Source organism: Mytilus californianus, unplaced genomic scaffold, assembly GCF_021869535.1.
Source record: "Mytilus californianus isolate M0D057914Y unplaced genomic scaffold, xbMytCali1.0.p SCAF_3, whole genome shotgun sequence".
NCBI lineage: Eukaryota > Metazoa > Mollusca > Bivalvia > Mytilida > Mytilidae > Mytilus > Mytilus californianus.
Window position 1 is genome coordinate 64568494 of NW_026262679.1, and position 22920 is coordinate 64591413.

A 22920-nucleotide genomic window follows, 5' to 3' on the forward strand; every position below is an offset into this window, starting at 1 on the left:
TAAGGAGGACTTGGCAAAAAAATAATGTAAATATCTCTTTCTGTTTGAAAGTTAGAAGAAATTTTTGGAAAAATATTGAAATGTAAAATTTTGTGTTTTTACCTCAGCCAAGTAAAAGTAAAAAACAAAATCTTTTAAAATCAGTCTTGAAGGTATTTTTTTTTCTTTGCATATTTCAAAAGTGCAAATCAACATCAACTTTTTGTAAAAAATTCAAGAAAAATTCAATTTAAGTCATTAAGATTTCTTCTGTATCGTATGCCCTTAAAAAATTGAAGCTTGAATAAAAATTGTCTCTGGTACTGCTCAGTAGATACAGCTAGGTCTAGGTGACATTCCCATAGCTTAGATCAAGTTTCCCAAGCTTTGGTTTCCATGATCTTTTTTTATAAAGCTCCTGTTAAAATATTAAACAAAATATTGGTTGCCACTTCTATGGTTTATATTGTAACACAATGTGTATTGTGTTTGAAGACAATATTTTAAAAGAAGAATAATTGGTAAAACATAAAAATTAGTTTTTAGTTTTTATAGTACAATATGTTCAGTCTATATAAAAGCAGCACATTGTGAGATTTCTTCCTTTCGATAAGAAGATGACAACAGAAGGGTTTATAAAACATAGGTCAACTAGATTATGAAATACTAGTAGCATCTAGAATTGTGAGCATATTGTGTCTATTGATATTTTTTGAAAGCAATATATTTACAGAAACAAGTGCTATATAGGAATATTTACATACATTTAAAAAGTTTTCTCTTTATATGCTATTCCTGTATTACATTTCAGAGAAATAATTATTATCACTACAATATTAAAAAGATAGAATAGTATTCTTGAAAAATAAAGATAATAGTAAATGTCTTGGTATCTTATTTACACTGCTTTTTTACAGGACATACCTAGGAGACGGAAAACAGCCTTTATATGAACCAAAACTATTTATTGTACCATCATCAGAAAATGTTTCAAGAAGTTTACTTGAAGAAAAGGAAATGGAAAGTCTGGCTAAAACTGAAACGATTAAAGTATGTTTACCACTTATAAAATATCTAACAGGGAAAATTCACGATTTTTGACTTGTAACCTAAATATGATCATTATAATATAAAATATATATTCACACAAAATTTTATCGATATATGTGCAGTAATAAAGAAGAAAATAATTATTAAATTTTTTATATAGACTACTTCCTGCAGTACGTGACGTTAACTACTGCTATTGCATGCCGGGATTTAAAGAACAATCATTTAAAGTCTTGTTCTTTAATCATATTTCAACGTAATCATAAGCGTGCCGATGACTGATTTTCATAGCTAATTACCATCCAATAACAAGAAAATAAAACAAACAGACATGCAACATGTTACATTCATGAGTTAAATTTTTCTAAGTTTACCATATATATTTCCATTTTTGATATGTTTACAGCACAAAAAGTAAATCTTTTAATTTTTTTTAATATTTTCTTTTCCAACGAATATGCTGAAAAAAATTAAAGAATATAACTTTAACTGTAAGAACAATAAGTCACAATACGTTTAGACCCTTAATTCAAGCAAACATTTCTACGCTAGGACTATGCCCGTACGAAATATTTAGCAGGATTCCTACCAGACTATAGCAGGAATTCACACGGAATTAGCAGGAAATTTTAAATTCCTGTTACTTTTTAGACGTACTAGGAAAAACTTCAGTTTTTCTGACAGGATTTTTCATTTTCCTACAACATTCCTGGTTTGGGTAACAGGAATATTTTTTCCTGCCAGAAAATCTTTCTACCAGGAATGTTTTCTTATTCAAGCAGGATTATTATCTTGACTGCTATTGGTTTGTATTCAATTATCTTTAACTGGATTCCGGTTTGCTTATAACATTTATTTTGCTGTGTAATAAGAGACCAGGTTCCAGTTAACAAATTCAAAAGTTGGAGGGTAAAAGATTCAGATTGTGTTTAAATAATACTGCAAAGATTGAATAATTACCATGAGGGAAATATTTGAATGTAAGACAGGATTGCTTATGAAGGTATTTAAATTTAAGCTTCACTTTTTCATGTGTAAGAGGAAGTTTTTAATTTCTAATTTGCATGATAGTCAAATTAATTCAACTTATCAAAAAATGGGAACCTAAGTCTTCAATCATATTTTGTCTAACCAATATTTAAAAAAAATAAAAATTAGAGAGTGAACAAAAAAACTGATACATCTATTTCCATCATAATTAAATTCAAAAACACATTACAAACCTGGTTTATAACACAACTTTCATATGTGGTATATAGCTACTTCAAACATTTAAGTGTCAAATTTTGTAACAAGAATTTTTAACATGTGTTTTCTTTGTTCTTTGTGGCTAAGATTCAAACTAATGAATGACCCAGTTGTGTATATGTGTATACACCTAAGTTTGTAATGTATATTTTTAGATTCCTGCTAGAAAATCAATTTTCCTGGTAGGAATTTATGAAAAAAATCCTACCAGGAATATTCAAATTAGCAGGAAATTTTGTAGGAATTTTACTTTCCTACCAAATTATTCCTGCTAATTTGAATATTCCTGGTAGGAATCACATTATTCCTACTAAGAAAATCCTGCTAATTTAAATTTTTTGGCTGTTTTTCCTGGCGGATTCCTGCTACTATCAAGCAGGAATATGCACACTTTCCTGGTAGAAATTCTTAACAAATTCCTACTAGATTCCTTGTACATTCCTGTAGGACCAGTTCGTACAGGTGTTAATACAATGTGTATTATTCCCTGGCAATACTGATGGAAGGCTTGTTATAAAATCAAGGTAATTTGCAGATCAGTATTTAGCCGTGTCTCTAGGGCACACCGTGCCAGGTGTGAATGTCATTTTGAATGGATTATAAGACAGAAGGTCTAGTTTAATACACAAAGTTAAAATACATACTAAAGGTAGTGGCAAATACAAATCGATCGCCATGGAATATTAAATCATATATAGGGTATGTATTTCATATACATGTAGGAGGAATAAATCCGATGTTATGAAAATGACAAATAATGTTCAAATTAAATTTAAAGGAGAATTTATTAATATCAAAATAATTTTTTTATTTGATCAGTTTAAAAACGAAGAAATGATTTTGGGGAAACTAATAATCAAGTGTAATAATAAGAGTATATCATTTGACTAATCAAAACGAAAAAAACTAAATTTTATAAAATTGGTGTATCTATTGATTTACCTCATACAGTTAAAAAATGTACAGAAACACTCTAATCTAAATATTTGAAATCTAAGTATGTGTTACCTGGCCAAAAGGTGTTTAATCAATATCGGAAACCATCTAAAGTCAACTTTGCGTATTTAGAACGGAACTCAAAAAAAATACATGGAAAATTTGAATACTTTTGCTTCAATGTAAATATTCACACATATAAAACATTCATATAAATAAACATGTATAAAACCTCTTTCACACGGTGAAAAAAAATGAAATCACACAAAATCATTTAACACCGAAGTAAGTTTTAGATAATTAACGGGTGCTCTTTTGGTGGACCGTGGCTGTATCAATCCATTCTTCAGGCTACTTCAGCTAATGATCTTCCCTTTATTTTTATCCAATCAACAAAATATTTTTGATTCCGAAATCTTTTATTATTCAAAACTGTTAAATATTCATTGTTTAAGAAAAAAACCAACTGTAACTGTATTACAATCAACTTCAAAATGAGGAGGAGTTTACTTTTAATAAAAAGGGAAGTTTTCATGATTCGAAAGGGTTATATTTGATATTTATTCCATTCTAGGTCTCAAATATATATAGGAAATAAAACTGCAAAAGTTGGTGTAATTATAAGTATTTTAAGTTTGGCTAAAACGTATCAATCATATATTATTCAGTGGAAATCAGAAAGTTTGTGATTTGTATTTAAGACAGACTGGAGGAATCGGATTTTCAATGTGCATTATATCTTGTACCTTTGCAAGACTTGTCATTCATATTCTTCAGTCACACACATTATTCCCACTCTAAAGAGACAAGAATACTCGGACAAGTGGACAAGCAGTAGTATTTTTAAATTTCTGTGATTTAATACCAAATAAAAAAAACACCAAAATTAATTTGATACTCAATATTTTTCCTTGAAAATAAACATTCTCCTTCCGTCTGAAAAATAAAATATGAACTTGGTATACAGAACATTCAGACGTGTGAATGTTATAAAATCTTGTTATATCAGAAAAAGGTATTGAACCTGTATATGTAAGACCTCATGGGATGGCACCTTACCATATACAGGTAATTTATCCTGCAATCAGCTAACTATTGTACAAATAACAGGTAAACAAATAATTTTTATGCCCCCGCCGTAGGGGAGGGGGCATTAAGTTTTACCCTTGTCCGGCTGTACGTACGTACGTCCCGAAATTGGTTTCCGTTCTCTAACTTGAGTTTGCCTCAACCAAATGTTATGAAACTTATACACAATGCTTATTACCACAAAACACAGATCAAGTTTGAATTTTGGTGGCGTCACTTTAACCGATCTAGAGTTATGCCCCTTTATAAAAGGAAATATTGCAAAATTTTTAGTTTCCGTTCTCTAACTTAAGTTTGCCTCAACCAAATGTTATGAAACTTATACACAATGCTTATTACCACAAAACACAGATCAAGTTTGAATTTTGGTGGTGTCACTTTAACCGATCTAGAGTTATGCCCCTTTATAAAAGGAAAAATTGCAAAATTTTTATTTTCTTCTAAATATCAAGTTTATATAATATATTTTTAAAATTGGAGTTATCTTCCTTTGACCATGATTATAGTTGAATTAACTACAATCAATGCTTTATACAATGCAATGTTTAATTTGACTTCCACTGATAAAACACAGATCAAGTTGAATTTGGGTAGTGTCACTTTAACCATTATTGAGTTATGCCCCTTTATAAATAGAAAGATTGCAAAATTTTTTAGTTTCCATTCTGTAACTGAAGTTTTCCCCAGCCAAACATTATGAAACCTATACACAATATTCATTACCACAAAACGCAGTAAGGATCAAGTACAATTTTTTTGTTTCAGTTCTCTAACTTGAGTTTGCCTCAACCAAATGTTATGAAACTTATACACAATGCTTATTACTACATAACACAGATTAAGTAAGAAATCAGGTGGCAACACTTTTACCATTCTAGGGTTATGTCCCTTTATAAACATAAAAATTGCTGAATTTTTTAGTTTGTCTCAACCAAATGTTGTAAAACTTATACACAACCGTTCTAGAGTTATGCGTGTTTACAAATAGCAAAATTGCTGAATTTTTAGTTTCTGTTCTCTACTTAAGTTAGCCTCAACCAAATGTTATGAGACTTACACACAATGCTTATTACCACAAAACTCAGATCAAGTTCAAATTTGGGTAGCGTCACTTTTACCGTTCTTCAGTTATGTCCCTTTATAACTATATGATATGCAAGCGGGGGCATCATCTGTGTCCACATGTGGACACTATCCACATTTATTTGGTTTATTTGTACTTGTACAAATAAAGTCTCCTGTTACCCTGCTTCCATGTTGAGCATGCGGTAATGTGGATATTTCTTTTTGCGTACCAGTTCATTTTGGGGTCCTCTTCGAGGTCCGCGTTTAAACTATGTCGATTTCTTTGAAAAATTAGAGACAATGATTTAGATTTTAACAACTAAAGTTTCAAGTGTTGGGTGTAAATTTCAGATAAAAACAATATATGTACATTGTCGGAAAATATAAAATTTATTTGTACTCGCTCCTGTTTCTAAAGCTCATACAAATAAATTTTTTATTTTCCAACAATGTACATATATTGTATATATACATGTAGCTCTGTAATACCAGGAAATGTCAAGGTTAAAAACTACCGATACAGAATTGTACCATGTCAAAGAAATTCTCACGATTGTAAAGCATGACCATTCTTGATTTAAGAGGGGTCCTGGGTAGGGGAATGATTCAAATTGTAACTAGATTTTTTTTTCTGAACTTATATCACTAGGCTAAAAAAAAAAAAAATTACATCCAGGAAAAAATTCTTTTTGTAAATTCATAGAATACTCCTTAATATCGGCTACAGTACTTAGTGGACAATCAGTATTTTTAAATTTCCATGTTTTAATACTAAGTTAAAAAACACTGAAATTAATTTGATAGTCAATATGTTTCCTTCAAAAATTACATATCCTCATTCGGTCTGAAAAATAAAAAATGAATTTGGTATACAGAACATGCAGAATTGTGAATGTCATAAAACCTTATTATCATAAATAGGTATTGAACGCCAATATATATATAAACCTGTATATATGTGAGATGTTTATGACTTTGAGAGAATCCATAAAAGTAATTGCTCTAAAGTAATTCCCTTATATATTTACTGTTTAAAAATGACACACCATAGGTATTTAAGAAAAATTAGATGTCCATTCGGCCGACTTTTCCGACTCTTAAACCTTTTTTTAAATACTGTTCCATATCAAGTTAGTTAAAAAAAGTTTGCCGATAGGTAGTACAACCATGTTTGATATGATTCTATTTTTAGGATCAGGGAAACCGTGATTGCTTTTTCGGGTTAAAACAACCGTATGCCTGACAAGTGATTTCGACACTGAATTACGACTACGTTAGTCCCTTCTTGTTTTGGTACTTTGTGGTTTTTAGATATCACATGGTTTTTTAATTGGGAAGCCGTCAAGATGGATACATGTAGAGCATCTATAATGTCAATTTAAAATAGATGCTGATCTCTTATCTAGGGGTATAAAACGTTAATATTTATGAACTTGTGTTTTTTTATACATAATGAACATAATATCATTTTTTCATTTTTTTGCGAAGTTTCCCTTTAAATTTCTGTATTAACTGAGAGGCTAAAATATCCCCATCTTCTAAATTTTATATTCCCCTTTTTTTCAAGTTACAGGTTTTGTCAAACATCTATATAGGTAGTGGTACTTGCATACCGTTCCTTATTATAGCAGTATTATCTTATTTTTTGCAAAACATTATTTGACCTCCAGATTTTTAATTTTGTAAATTTTATTCTTTAAAAAATTTTATTTTGATCTTCAAATAACATGATTCCCAGAAATTAGGTATTTTTTTACAACTGATGTTTTTTATATATTTTTTTCTTAATTTTTTTTATCTTTTGATTAAAGCAAAAAAAAGTTATCTCCCTCCCTGTTAGGATTATTTACAGCCTACCAAAGAAAGATAACTCAGATTGGGTGAAAAGTAGACATTTCTAGATCTTCTTCAGTGAGATTCTTTTGGATTCTTCTAGACTCTTTTTACATCTGACAGAAGGCATGCATGTGTAATAAAATTTTCTTTACTGTATATCCATCTCATCTGAGAAATTTTTGGTTTCAACACCTGCCATTTTTTTTTTAACCAGATATATTCGTAAACTGAAAATAGAATTGACCATTTATAAGTTAAGTCGGAAAACAGATGTGATTTTGGTTTTGATGATAAGAAGAAAAGAATAATTGTCAAAGTAGTTCATTTACAGTATTTCTGTGATGTTAGATTATAAACAGAATGACAATTATTGGAATTAAATCTTTATCAGTTATACTCAAGATCAAACTGTTGGAAGCTAAAAATATAAAATGTTTGTGAGCAATTTATCCAAAAGGGCCTATAAATTTTTTTTGAGAGTTACAACTATGTAACTCCATACCGGTATATTACTAAAAATAAACTGTGTTTGGTTAAGATTTTTGTTGTCCCTCAAAATCGTATTCTGTAAGTGTGGAAATTTTTCATGCATGGGTTATTAAGTCTCCCAAACAAAGTTTGGGAAGACTTATTGTTTTTGCTCAGTTCTTATTATTATTATTATTATTATTCTTCTTCTTCTTCTTCTTCTTCTTCTTCTTCCGCCGCTTTTAAATTTGAACTTGTCCGCACCCGTTCTCCAAAACCGCTTGTCAGATTAACTTAGGGTTTCACAATATGTTAGACTAACATGTCTAGTGGTGTAATCAGGGTTTTGTTTGTGCAATGGGGTTTATAAAGGGGTACTTTGAGGGGCAAAAAGAAAAGAGGGTTTTACTATAGAACCCTATGGGATTTTATTTTTTTAAATTTTCAAATGATTATTAATTGAAAACCGTTTGTGATAGACACAATCTTTTTAATTGAAAATGTTCTAAATGATAAAGCCCATTAAATGAAATACAGGGTTAGTCCCCAGGGGTCACCCCCACCCCCTGCCATTTAAGAAAGTTCTAATACCTTGTAAGTGGTCAAGATCCCCACCCCTAAACCATATATATTTTGGTTTGTTATGCTAAGATGGTTTGAATGATATACAGAGTTAGTCCCCAGGGGTCATCCCGACCCCCTGCCATTTGAGAAAGTTTTAATATCTTGTAAATGGTCGAGATCCCCACCCCTAAACCATATATATTCTGGTTTGTCATGGTAAAGCACATCAAGTGATATACAGGGTTAGTCCCCAGGGGTCACCCCCACCCCCTGCCATTTAAGAAAGTTCTAATATCTTGTAAGTGGTCAAGATCCCCACCCCTAAACCATATATATTCTGGATTGTCATGCTAAGATGGTTTGAATGATATACAGGGTTAGTCCCCAGGGGTCATCCCGACCCCCTGCCAATTGAGAAAGTTCTAATATCTTGTAAATGGTCGAGATCCCCACCCCTAAACCATATATATTCTGGTTTGTCATGATAAAGCACATCAAATGAAATACAGGGTTAGTCCCCAGGGGGCACCCCCACCCCCTGCCATTTAAGAAAGTTCTAATATCTTGTAAGTGGTCAGGATCCCCACCCCTAAACCATATATATTCTGGTTTGTCATGCTAAGATGGTTGGAATGATATACAGGGTTAGTCCCCAGGGGTCATCCTGACCCCCTGCCATTTGAGAAAATTCTAATATCTTGTAAATGGTCGAGATCCCCACCCCTCAACCATATATATTCTGGTTTGTCATGATAAAGCACATCAAATGAAATACAGGGTTTGTCCCCAGGGGTCAACCCCACCCCCTGCCATTTAAGAAAGTTCTAATATCTTGTAAGTGGTCAAGATCCCCACCCCTAAACCATATATATTCTGGTTTGTCATGCTAAGATGGTTTGAATGATATACAGGGTTAGTCCCCAGGGGTCATCCCGACCCCCTGCCATTTGAGAAAATTCTAATATCTTGTAAATGGTCGAGATCCCCACCTCTAAACCATATATATTCTGGTTTGTCATGATAAAGCATATCAAATGAAATACAGGGTTAGTCTCCAGGGGTCACCCCCACCCCTGCCATTTAAGAAAATTCTTATATCTTGTAAATGGTTTAGATCCCCACCCCTAAACCATATATATTCCTATTTGTCATTTCTCGAACATTTAAATGACGTATACGGTCAGTCCCCAGGGGTTCCCCCCACCCCCAATGTTCTAATATCTTGTAAATGGTTGAGATCCCCACCCCTAAACCATATATATTCCTGTTCGCCATGTAATGAACATTTGAATGACATATAGGGCCAGTCCCCAGAGGTTCCTCCCCACCCCCAATGTTCTAGTATCTTGTAAATGGTCGAGATCCCCACCCCTAAACCATATATATTCTGGTTTGTCATGCCAAGATGATTTGAATGATATACAAGGTTAGTCCCCAGGCATCACTAATGCATATAACTTTACTGGACCAAACCAATTTTCACTGGACATTGCCCAATGTCAGGCGACCCTGGGAATTACGAATTATGGGAGCTTCGTTTGGGAGACTTCGTAACAGCATCCTGTTACAATCATTTCTTGTTTTAGCTGATTTTGGGATCATTAATGTATGAAATTATCCCATAAATGAATAGTTTGTACAAATGAACAATAACCATGGGAATGGCAGACTCAAATTACTATTTGATGTGTGACCTTAACCCCTGCTCAAAACCTCAAAAGTAAAGAAATTTACATCCTATGAAAATATCTGGGTTCACTGACAGTAACCTAAAGCTAAGTTTTATTGTTCCCCGTGCAAAGTGTTGTGGGGGAATATAGAAATACTGGGTGTTGTCTTGTCTTGTCAGTGCTCTCATGTGTACAATTCTTGCCGGATTTTTATCTAACTTATAACAGAGGTTTATGTCTGCTATGTCTTGGACAAGTTCTAAAACCAGTGCTGATCAACTATTTTTTAAAGAGTTATGCTCCTTGGAAATATTAATCATATGAAAAATTGCATTGTACAGTCTTTCACGTGTACAATTCTTGCCAGATTTTTATCAAACTTACATCAAAGCTTATATCAGCAATGTCTCAGATAAAGTTGAAAATCAGTGACAATCAAGAATTTTTTTAAAGAGTTATGCCATTGGAAATATAAATTATATTGAAAATTGCATTGTAAGGGCATTCAAACCTACATTTCTTTAAGATATAATATTTATAAAGTTTTAAAGAACAAAATAAATTTTTTGGGGTTATTTCCCTTTGACAGATAAAATATGTGCAATGTGGGGGACATTTGAACTCTGTTCTTTTATTTGTAAGATTGATTTTCAATTATTTAAATTTACTTGCAGATACTGAATTCAAAAATAAAGAGATTAGAACAACTGCTACACTTTAAGGATATTAGAGTAGAGGACTTACAATCACAACTCTCAGTAGTGCAAGGAATGTATTATGTGACAAATAAAAGATATCGATAAATTACTTTAGCATAGAAATGTATATAACTGATGTACTTTTAGAATTTCAAGGAATGTTCAGAGATAGTGTGAATCTATTATTGAATGGACACAGATACATGACTGTAACAAGGAATCTTGTTTAACCTCACCTTGATCCCCAAAAAATCTCCGAAAAGGAACAGTGATATATCATTTATTATTTTTTAGATTCCTTTTCAATTGTTTATGTTTATTTGCAGATACTGAATTCAAAAATAAAGAGATTAGAGCAACTGCTACACTTAAAAGAAATCAGAATAGAAGACTTACAAACACAACTCTCTCAAGTGCAAGGAATGTATTATGTGACAACTAAAAGATATAGATAAATTACTTTTGTGTAGAAATGAATCTGTACATAACTAATGTATTTTTTTCGAATTTTAAGAAGCTTCAGGGATAGCATGAATCTATTACTAAATGGACAATTGTTACAAGGAATCTAGTTTTACCTAACCTAGACCAAAAAAACCAAACCAAAACCTCAATATATCACCTATTGTTACCATCATGCTACATAAATGTTTCTAAATGAAATATATGTATAGATAATAAGTTTGGGTATTTTTGGTTGGTTTGTTTTTGTAAGTTCATTATTTGTTTTTAAGGTGTTCATACCATATTGAAATTTGTGGATATATTTGATAATATATAGAAGCTATTTGACATCATTCCAATACGAAAAGTTAAATGCTTGTATAAATGTCAACTAATGGATACTTATCTTAAGATGTTTCTAAATGTTGCGGCTTTCAAATCCAAATCCGAAGTCTTGCTTTTGAATTTGTATGCACAATTTTAACAAGTCCTGTGGTCAGAAATTGGTATGAATACCTTAAGGATGATTTCTATAACATTTACTTCCTTGTTTTTGTGGGGGTCATTGCCGCCAAAGCTCCACATATTTTGCTGTAATTGAGATGATATTGGGAACTTTCGAAAGTCTTTAGATCATTCTTTGTTGGTATAGATAAAAAAAAAATAAGAATTGGTCACTTGTAAATGGATGTAAATACATGTATTATTTGATTTAAATTCAAATTTGTAATTAATTATGAAAATGTAAATGTACCTAATAATATCAGTAGAAAGCAACCATTGTTTTTGTTTTGTTTTTGAAATTAGACTAGGTTTCCTTTCTATAGCCAAATGATTTTAATTTTATATCAGTTTATTATATTCATGTACTCAGTGTTATGTTTTTATCAAAATATTGTGTTAATTTAGATATTGAGGTATGATGTCCAGTTTTTTGTTTGATTTAATTATTTGTTCCTATACATATTTTTCTGTTATTGCATATTTTTGATTTACATTTCAAGATTTGTCTCCCTTAAATAAGATATGAATATTTAGTTGTATTTTTGATGTAATGTAAAGCATCTGTAAATAGATATTCATTTTCATATCTTTGATCTGTGTTCACTTTGCTGTATTGTACAAATTTTTTGTACATTATTCTGCATTAGTTTAATTAAAAATTTCTTTTTGATAATTTTTATAGATAGTTCTTAAATATTTTCCCTTTTAGCCAAATATGTAGTTTCAAATATTCATATTGAATGATTTGGGAGTGAAATAATATCAGTCACAGGTTTGTGCCAAATTTTTTGTCATAACACTGAGAAAGAAAAATTGAAAGAACCAAAATATCAAGGGAAAAGAAGGATTAAAAAAAATATCCAGCATCAGGAACCAAATTTTGTTGACAGAATTGATATATTTTATTGAAATATTAACTTGTTATTGTATATATTTGTGTGATGTGTTAGTTATTTACTTTTAACTTAAAATGATAGCTATACTCAGAGGTGGCTTAAATGTCTTGGATTTAAGGGCTTCTAGATTTTTTAATTGATTGTTAAGGGTAGAAAGTGAAAGTTTTGGGGCATATTTTTTTCAGTTTTGTTTTGCTTTCTATTTTTGAATGAAAATCTTCATTTTATTTTTTAGAGTTAAATTTAGAAAGCCTGTATGCTCCATATAAAAGACTTTAATTATCAAAATTATTCTTTATTCATTACGTTAGTTAAATAGTTCTTAAAAAAAAATGAATAATTTAGTTTTCTGTTCAAATTATTGAAACAACACAAAATACATGTTGCCATCATAAAAAATTGGTACATATGAATTCATGGAAGGTTACAAAAAGTTATTTTTATGTAGAATTAATAAACCATTAAATGATTTCTATATCAAAAAATATTTTCATTTGTATGTACTTCTTATTGCTAATGTACAGAAATGTTCTTTCAACAAAGTCTATGTTGGTTATGAGTATTTCAAAACTTAATATATATGTTAATTTAAAGCAATTCTTATTCACTTCTCTAGTCAATGATTTTAATCAAAATACTTTGTATATTTGAAGCTTTTATCGCTGCTGTAAATGTTTGCTTTCAGCTAGATGGTAAAAGTAGCCAGTAGTGTTTTTACATAATAGGAGTGCTTCTATCGTTAATGTTCTGTTATCTTTGTTGTCAATTTTTTTGTAGAAAAGAATACCGGTTGAATTGATAAGTGATGGGGCAGGTTCATATGAAAAATAATTGGAATACTCAATTTAGCATTTATATGGAAATAAATTTGGTCAGATTCATGGTAGCATTTTAAGAGGGATGAGTCAAAGAGTATATGATTTAATGGAAATACCCTTAAATCATAAAAAGTGTTTACCAAAAGCCCCTCCTACTTTTTGTCTCGCCTTGACAGAGTCAAAAAGCGAGACATAGGTATGCTGTTTTCTTCAGCGGCGGCGTCGTCAACAATATATTAGTTTGGGATTAGGTCAGTTTATGGAGAACCACTTGTGGAAGGTCAATGATATTTGGTATGCAGTTGTATTAGCATTGGCACATCATATTTCCATGGAGAATATTTGGCCACGCCCCCTCAGTCAGTCTATTGACATTGAAACTTTTGCATAGTTTTCATGTATTAGTTTCTGATTAGGTCAATTTATGGGGAACCACTAGTGGTAGGTCAATGATATTTGGTATGCAGTTGTATTACCATTGGCAAATCTCATTTTATGGAGATTACTGATTTCTGAAATAGCCCAATTGCCTTTCACGCAGAGCATCATTAATAACAAACAAACACTATTTTTTATTCAGTTAGTATTCAGAGTTGTTTGAATACAATGATTTTCAATGAAGAAATAATTATGCCACACTGGAACAGGATCTGATTTACCATCCAGAGCACCTGAGATCACCCCTGGATTTTGGTGGGATACATATTGCTCATTCTTTAGATTTCTATGTAGTGTTTTTTTACTGTTGTTTGTCTTTTTTCCATTTTTGCCAAGATAATGACAGTTTTTCTTTGACTAATGATTTTTGGTTGTCCCTTTGGTATTTTCTTTTTTTTTTTTTTAGGGCTATTCAATATAAATAAGCATATCTGTGATTAATATGGCTATATTGTGTTTACTTGGCTGCAATAAATCCAAAGGATTTATATATTTTTGTAGTTAGTTTGTTTTGTAAGTAGTTTGTCGTGTCTTCAATGAAATAATTTTCTATGCAGATTTTAGCTTTAGTGAAAACAAACTGAATATTTTTTTTAGTTTTCAGGTGTTTATAGCTTTAAAACAGATAACTTGTAAATTTCAATCATATTTAGTGTTGACACAGGCAAATGGAGGCAATCTTAAGAGTCTGATGTAATTCTGCAAAAAAAAAACATTTTGGAAAAATCTGAATGCAGTTATGGCCTTTAATAGCATGGATACCTCCACTATATATTTTTTATATTCCAAATTTTGCACTGATCAGTTTTAACTAATTATGAATACCTAAATATTCTTTTTCTGTAGAAATGTTTATCTTTATATATGTTCCCTTATAAGTGTTTATTAGTAAATAATTTAATATTGGATGTAACACGTCTTCTGATTGACTGAAAGTGTTTTGTCTATCAGCTCATAGACATGATTTTGTCATGTGACCGTGACGTCACCAACGTTATTTTCAAAATTTACTCCTTAAAAACAGAATTTAGAATTAAATTATAAGGAATGACTGTAATATTTTTTCTGTCTATTCAAAATAACCTAAAACATGTGGTGCACACTTTTAAATAACCCACTACACGGGTTATTCAGTGTGCACCACATTTTTAGGTTATTTCTTCATAGACAGAAAAAAATATTACAGTCATTCCTTAAAGAACATTCTTTCATGCAACAATATGATCATTATTATCATCATCATCATATTATTTATTTTTATTATAAATTATATTCAATAAATTGTCTCTCCAAATTGATACCAATTTTGGTAAATAACTAAATTTGTCTCCAGTAAATTGACCTCATATTCAGTGATGTTCAAATTCAATGAGCCTGCTGGTCACAGGAGTTAAATTTCTTGAGTCCCATTAGAAAACTTATCTGTGACAGGTTCAGTGTTTGGTAGAGATTTTCTTAATAATTTTTAGATTTAAACTACAAATCTGGCACTTAAAGTTTTCATTATGAATTTGAATATGTCTGCATCACAGGAGGATCTACCATGATACTAGAATAGTCATAATTTGTTTTAAGTATTAGATTGCTTGCTCAAGCTAATGTACTAAAGATAACTTTCGAAAGATTTCTTATTTTTATTTTACTCTTTTGCCAATGTTTTGTGTGTGATTTGAATATTAAAGTATTTTTTTTGCCGATTTTAACTAAATATCATACAATGTTAAAGTTTATTTTTGCATTTTTAGGTTTTCTTTCTGTAAGAATATTCATTCTTACTTTACCATGTTACAGTTAAAAAAACTATTATCAGGACTGTGATAAAATCAGTCTTATTTAAAACATATGCATTATGGCATATCATGTTCAGTCATAGAGTTAACTCCTAAAGTAGATTTTTGTCTTATTATTTATTCTAACGTCATTCTTATTTGGACCATAATGAGCATGTTGGAGTTCTCTGTTTCTTAATGAAGGACTTAACTTGTTTGCAATTGTTAATAAAAGAAAAGGAGTAAATTTTGTGCTGAAATTCTGGTTAAGTAACCCTTTTGATAGAGAGAACCTGTGAAAGTTAATCAATGATAATACTTTACATATTCATGATTTGTGTCTCTGTTCTTAAAAAACATGTATGAAAGAGAAGCTTTGTATGTATAAAATGTTATAGTATTAATATTAGATATATATTTTTTCTGTTTAAATGTTATTATATATACATTAATGGTATTATAAATTCTAATTTTACAATCTTTACATCTGTATAATAAATTATGAGACTTCATATGAAACTTTGTTGATTACTTTTTGAGCAACTAAGGACTTGATGTTCAAATCTGAAGTGCATTTATGATATATTTGTCAAGTAGCTGATAAATAAAGTCACACTGAAAAGGAACGTTCCCAAAGAAACAGCATTAAAGAAATATGAAAATGTGAATAACTAAATCATTGAATTCTATTTTTAAAAGACCAATGACATTTACATTTTTATTAGACTTTAACTTCAACATAAAATCAGGAGATGTGGTATGACCAAAATTTAACCAACTATAGGTTGCACTTTGTAAATACAGCTGTTTCACAAACCACGCCTCTTTTGGGGAGATATATAATATTCATAGATATTTTGTTTTGTTTACGTACTGGTTCCCAGATATGACCTCTATGATTCATCTCATAGAGACATAACTTGGAAATGTTACCAGTATAAATACACATGGATAGCGGCAAAATTGAATTCTGAGGAGGACCAAAAGCGAAGGCAGGGGTAGTACAGAATTTTAGTATAAGTTTAAACTCTTAGAAGTTCAGGGCATAAAAATGTTGAAAATATGCCACACAGCCCTATATTTTGACCTTTGAAAAAAATTGTAGCACATATGAACTTTCCATTCTAGGATATAATTTTTTACGAAACTTCATAGTAAAAGTGGCACAGTTTTAGCCATCAAAGGAGTTCCTATGGGAAATTGTATTGTCTATATTTACAGAAGTGCAACCTATAGGTCACTGTACGGCCTTAAACAATGAGTAAAACTAAAACTAAAACTAGAAGTTTCTTTCATAAAGTATTTGTGAAATATAAAAGTAAAAAGATGAACTGAAAAATTAGTTGATTTAATTTTGTTTGATATTAAAACAAAATACCTACAGCCTGGTCAGTGAATTTTTGTCGAAAATATTCCAGCAGAAGCAAGTGGCAAAATATGATGCTGGATTTATATGCTTATGCTTATGAAAGAATATTTACCATTCATTCATTCATTCATTCATTCGTTCGTTCGTTCGTTCGTTCGTTTATTCGTTCGTTCGTTCGTTCGTTCGTTCGTTCATTCATTCGTTCATTCATTCATTCACTCATTCATTCATTCATTCATTCATTCATTCATTCACTCATTCATTCATTCATTCATTCATTCATTCCAACCTAATAACAGGTGTAGGCAATATTTTTTTCTTTTGCAATATAAGTCATTTGGGTCAATATCCCTAATGCGCCTCAAATTGAGGAACTCAAAATTTGTGCATAAACAAAAAATATCTGTGTAGTGATATTGGACATATTTCTATTTTTAACAAGTGACTGAGCTTAACCATTTGTGTTGATTTGAAAAGTAGAGGACCATAGAATAAATGTTAACCACGAGGAGCCGCATCATGAAAGGATTTTCAGGGTAGGCTAATTTACGGAAAAATAAATCTCATTTCGTACCCAGAAAATTTAACCACATATGTGAAAATGTCTCAGCTTCGAAACGAAACATCATACATATCCAAGTTTCAATATGGACTGAGCTACAGAACAAAAACGTTACCATTACCGCCTATGGGAAATCAATTGCGCATATTGACCCATTTCATCTGAAAGATGCTGTGAACTTTTCAAAAATTTAATTGGAAGGAATTGGATATGAGCAAACTCAAAAAATTCAAATTCACTTAAAGTGAGCTTTCTAAAGCAATTATGGTAAGATGGCAGTGATATTAGATATTTTAACTCTATATAATTAAATCAGACACTGACAAAGAAAAGTACTTGAAATATTTAATAAGGTGTAGGTTAAAGACATGAGAGTTTAACTCTAGTATATGTACATGTCCCAAATCGAACCCAGGAACCTTACCAGTGGTTGTCTCATATCATATCTTAATGTTTGAAATTAAGTGTTGATGGCAGATTTTTTATTGTCTGTTAAACTTATTCAAAACTCTTTTAGACTAAACACAATTGAAAGGTGGACATTTTTAACAGAGTACAGACACCTGTCTATTGTTGAAGACATTATTTTGTCCACTATTTTTGTTTTGTGCAAGTTTGTTTGCTGTTTCATTGGTGTATTTCTGGCATCTTCTTTTATTCAAATGTGTGTTTACTTTAATGCCTACTAGTCAAAGTCTATCTTTTTTCTCACCAATTAAGAGAACAAAATGTTGTGCACATCATGTAGTTCACAAAATACAGAATTCAAAAGGAAAACAACTTTAACTAACGTTTAATAAACATTTGCTTTTTAATAAGATTCACAAATTGTAGAAATTTGGAGAAAAAAACCCAATACTGAGTAGATTAAGCAGATAATTTGAAGAGGGAAAAAAATAATTGTGCAAGAAATTTCCTGTAGGCTTGTACAATGAAGGTTTTACTACAAATATCACACAACTTTAACATAATCAATGATCCATGACAATGAAGTCACAGTCAGATGAACAATGCCAGACAGACATTTACACCTATCAACCATTCCATACACCAAACATAGTGGTCCTATAGCTTATAGTACCTGAGAAACATTTCAAACCACAAAATCTTAACATTGACCAAATTCAGGGGCGTAGCTGCCGTTAGTCACTTTAGGCACATGCCTACACATAATGTTTTTCACAATTTTTTTTTTTTTAAATAATGGCTGGACGTTATCTGTAGATGCACGTGAAGTCGTCAAAACGCTAGTCTATCATCCTTAGTGAATGGAGATTCCGAGTAGTAGATAGAATTGTATGGACATGATATTCCACCTTATATAGAAACTAAAAACTAGAACTTTGGATCAGATCATTTCACTTCTATCAACAAATACTTGAATTAACCTCAACATGCTCAAAACCCTTACATTTAATTCTTAGAAACATGATTTTTTTATTAGTTGTTGGCTTTCAACAGAGACATATAATACGTATTATATGTCTCTGCTTTCAACTAGCTTTCCACTTAGTCTTCATCAGACCCACAATAAAAACCTTGACAAAGTGGGGCGTCCGTTTGGTTGTGCGGGATGTATGAATACGCAGTCACGTCTGGTCAGAAGGGGACGTTAAATCCGATGCCTAGTGTAGAGAGAATGCCATGCTATCTGCACGTTAAGAACACTCACAACAAGTTACCCATTGTACAAAATCAGATTTTGTTTTATGAAATTTAAAGTAAGATTTCAAATTTTCTTTATACACAATTGTTAACCCACCTGATTTTCTATCAAAAGCACTTCTGTGTTTACAAAAATAGTTATAACCATTGGGAACATTCAATATATCATATTTATCTGTTTTCGTCTCTTCGAAAAGACAAATATCATTTTTGATGGTAAGATCATTGAAATCATCATACAAAAGTTTTGATTTTAGACCACATACATTAAGAGATAAGATTTTTATTTCATTTTCCACATTGTCCGAATTACTAAAACTGTTCAAAGGAACATTACAGCTCCTGTTTTCAGCCCCTATCGTGGTCTTAATGGGGTTTCTTCAGCCGACTGAAATGCGGTTGCGGGTGATCGAATCTGTGGACATTGGCGTAGATTACGTTGAGGCAACCGAGGCAGCTGCGTCGGTAAAAAAAAAAAACAAAAAAAAATCTTTTTAATCTTTTAAACAATTTCCATCTTATACAGCAAAATCGCTACTTTAGCGCTAATATACCGACTAACACGAGTATCGTCCCGTTGTCGTTATTGATTCTTTCCTTTGCGAATTCAAGACTTATGGAAACATTTCCCTCCACTAATCAGAAATCCCCTTTGCGGTAGTTTTCATTAATATAGATATGTCGGAGTCAAAGAAATCGACAAAACTAAAGCAAACAGATTTATTAATTTAATCCTACCCCAAGCAAGATCAGAAAAATAGATGATGATCAGGCTCACGAGCAATTTCTTTACCAGTCAGGTAAATCATGGAAGTATTATATTGACTTCCATGGGTAAATTATTATTTTTGTGTGAGAATAATTTCTTGTGCATGAGGGTCTGGGTGCGGTTTACAGAATACAAAAAAAATGATCTGAAATTAATTTAAACTAAAAAGGAATAGAGATATTTAAAAGGGTGCTAAGATTTAAAAGAAAGGAAATTGTGGGCGAAAAGAATAAAAAAATAAATATTTGAAAATCCCTATTCAAACCCTCATACATATAACCGTAACGTCTAAAATTGAAACATATTTGCGTGTTGACATTTCCCCCTACATGTAGTACTCCAATTACTCAGAGTTTCATTGACTTTTTTACCAATCAAAATAAAATATACATCATTCAACATGCACAGAATATAATGTGTATGTTGTTCTCAAGTTTTATTCTCGCTACTTTAAATTTATAGTTTTTCACTAGCAGGGAATTTTTAATATTTAAAGGAGTCATTAATTTCAGAGAAATATATGGGAGATGTCTATATTAGTTCATACAGATGTCAGTTTATATATTAAAATTTCAACCAAATACTGTTCTCATTTATTCTGCAGACTCCAGAATAGCACATTTCCGTTAGTACTTCGCCGGTTGTCATTTTCACCATGGGAAAAATTCCAAAACCATGACGAACGTCCAAGAAATATCAGAGCGAAACACAACCAATAAAAGTTCCGTGGTGCACTTTACATGTAGCATGTGGCCCACGAATAAAGGAATAAATGATCATCACAAAAAATATTTTAAATTAACCTTAATCGTTTCGTTCGTTTTTCTGCATTGAAATCTCTGTACAGGTTTCTTCTGACCATCGAACAAGGTCTTGCCTCCCTTCTGGTATGACGTTAAAGCTTATGTCACAGTGAGGTACAGCCCTCAATATTAGAGTGTGCGATGGCATGGAAAAATATCGGCAGATTACTGATTTATTTAAATTGGCTTTCAGGAAACTTGTCATTAGTTGTCTTATGTGGTAACTCCACGTGCTTCGTATTCAGTCTCTTACAAACAAAGAGGAAAGAATAAAAAGTAACTTCGGAGCTTGACATATTGTACGGACATAAATATATTGTTTGAGACTGTATGTCGACCTCTATATAGATGACTGAATTTTGTTGTATTGTTGGATTGTTGTGTCATTATTGTATACGTGTCCTCATATCCATCTCCTTTTATTCGCAATAAATTTAAAATCTTGGAAGTTCACTGAAGGATTCGATTTGAAAAAGGGATAAATGTTTTTGACAACATTTATGTATTCATCTGAACATTGAAAATTACGTATGTACCAGTTATCAACTAATAATCTGTAGTATAACTTAGCCTTTTTTTTAAGGCATATTAACATTATTATGATAATATAGATTTAAACAGCCACTATCATTTTTAATAGATTCTTCTTGTTCAAATTTCAAAACCTCTTTAGCTTCTGGGGCCCATAGACCCCCTGTCTCGGTTATAACAAGACAAGACAAGACTAAATATTTTATTTCCTCAGACACAAACGTGTACAAGAGGTCAAAACATGATAAAATATACACATAAATCGACAGCAGAGTAATGTACAATAGCACGTGATTTTCATGACATTGAGATATATACATTATATATTACCTATTAAGTTTAAAGGATTACATCTGTACAGATATCTTCCTATTTATTCAGTGATTGTGAGTACCTAAATATATATATAATGTATAAAAATTGTATCTACAACAAATAAGTAATCTTTCTAAGAAAAGTACATACTTTCCTATACACCTTTATGTTGCACAATGAAAGTAAACCGATTAATTTCTGCCTTGAAGGATATTGTAAGTAATAATTAGGTACGAGATTTTGTCTAAGAAGTGACACACTAGGATGTGAACAAACACACATATAATGATATTCGTCGCCAATATTTTGATTACATAGATGACATATCCTATTTTCTTTTAAAATATTTTTCCACCTTCCCGTTTCAATTGGGAATTTAAGATTTGAGCATCTAAATTTAGCCATATACAATCTAACAGTATTTCCCAATCGTAGTAGATAGGGTTCTAATTCAAATATATTTTTGAATTTACCATAGAATTCTCCTCTTGAAGAATTATTAATTACAGAAAACCATTGTTGTATAAACTGATCCACAAGTTTTTGTTTGACAAGAGATTTCAACATTTCTCTATTAATAGGTATCTGATCATTCCATATAAAAGTAAGACCACTTTCATCAAGAATGGATTTGATGTACGCAACCCATTTAAAATGTTTGGGTTTACTCTGGTGAAGTTGTAACATAAGTCTATATAAAATATTAGATAATTTATTCTCATTTGAGAGCATATCATTCCAAAATATAACCATGCGTAGTTTAATAGTAATATCAATGGGATAACGACCAAGTTCCCCGTAAACCATAAAATTTGGAGTACTTTTTCTCACGTGCAGAATATTTTTACAAAACTGCAAGTACATCCGTTCCAGTCCCTGTTTATTTTCAAATCCCCATACTTCACTAGAGTAAATCATTATAGGTAGAATAAGACAATCAAATAACTTTAGCTGTATATCTACGGGAATTGCAATATTTCTTATCTTTCTATATAGTGCATACAATGCTTTATTGGACTGTTCCAATAATTTTTTCTAGCTGAACAAAAAGAGCCATTATAATTAAATACAATACCCAGATAAGTATATGAGTCTAAGACATCAATATGTTTACCATAAATTTTAAATTCTGATTTAACCTTGTACTTCTTTTTACTGAAAATTACAATTTTAGTTTTACTTGTATTAACTGTGAGTTTCCATTCATTACAATATTGCTCAAAAACTGCCAATGCATGTTGCAGATCCTCCTCTGACTCAGATAAAATAACTGTGTCATCTGCATATAATATTATAAAGATTTTTACATGACATAATAAGATTTCTTGGCATTTATCTGATATATTTTCAAGGTCTTTTTCATCATTATCTAGTAAAAATTTCTCCAGATCATTCAAAAAGAGGGAAAAAAGAAAGGGGGATAAATTCTCCCCT

General features: G+C 31.1%; 1 protein-coding gene across 7 annotated transcripts in view; it reads left to right on the forward strand.

Annotated features, from left to right (window-relative positions):
* LOC127733163 (sperm flagellar protein 1-like) overlaps nucleotides 1–15984 on the forward strand; it is a 56280-nt gene extending 40296 nt beyond the window's left edge. For 6 of the 7 annotated variants that reach the window (XM_052242509.1, XM_052242507.1, XM_052242510.1 and 3 more), the window contains 2 exons: nucleotides 897–1029; nucleotides 10580–11061. In XM_052242509.1, coding sequence (XP_052098469.1) covers nucleotides 897–1029; nucleotides 10580–10708 — 262 coding nt within the window. In that variant the 3' untranslated portion in view covers nucleotides 10709–11061. Of the gene's footprint in view, nucleotides 1–896; nucleotides 1030–10579 lie in introns of all 7 variants that reach the window. The other variant, XM_052242508.1, reaches the window with a different exon arrangement.
* The last annotated feature ends 6936 nt before the right edge of the window (nucleotides 15985–22920 follow it).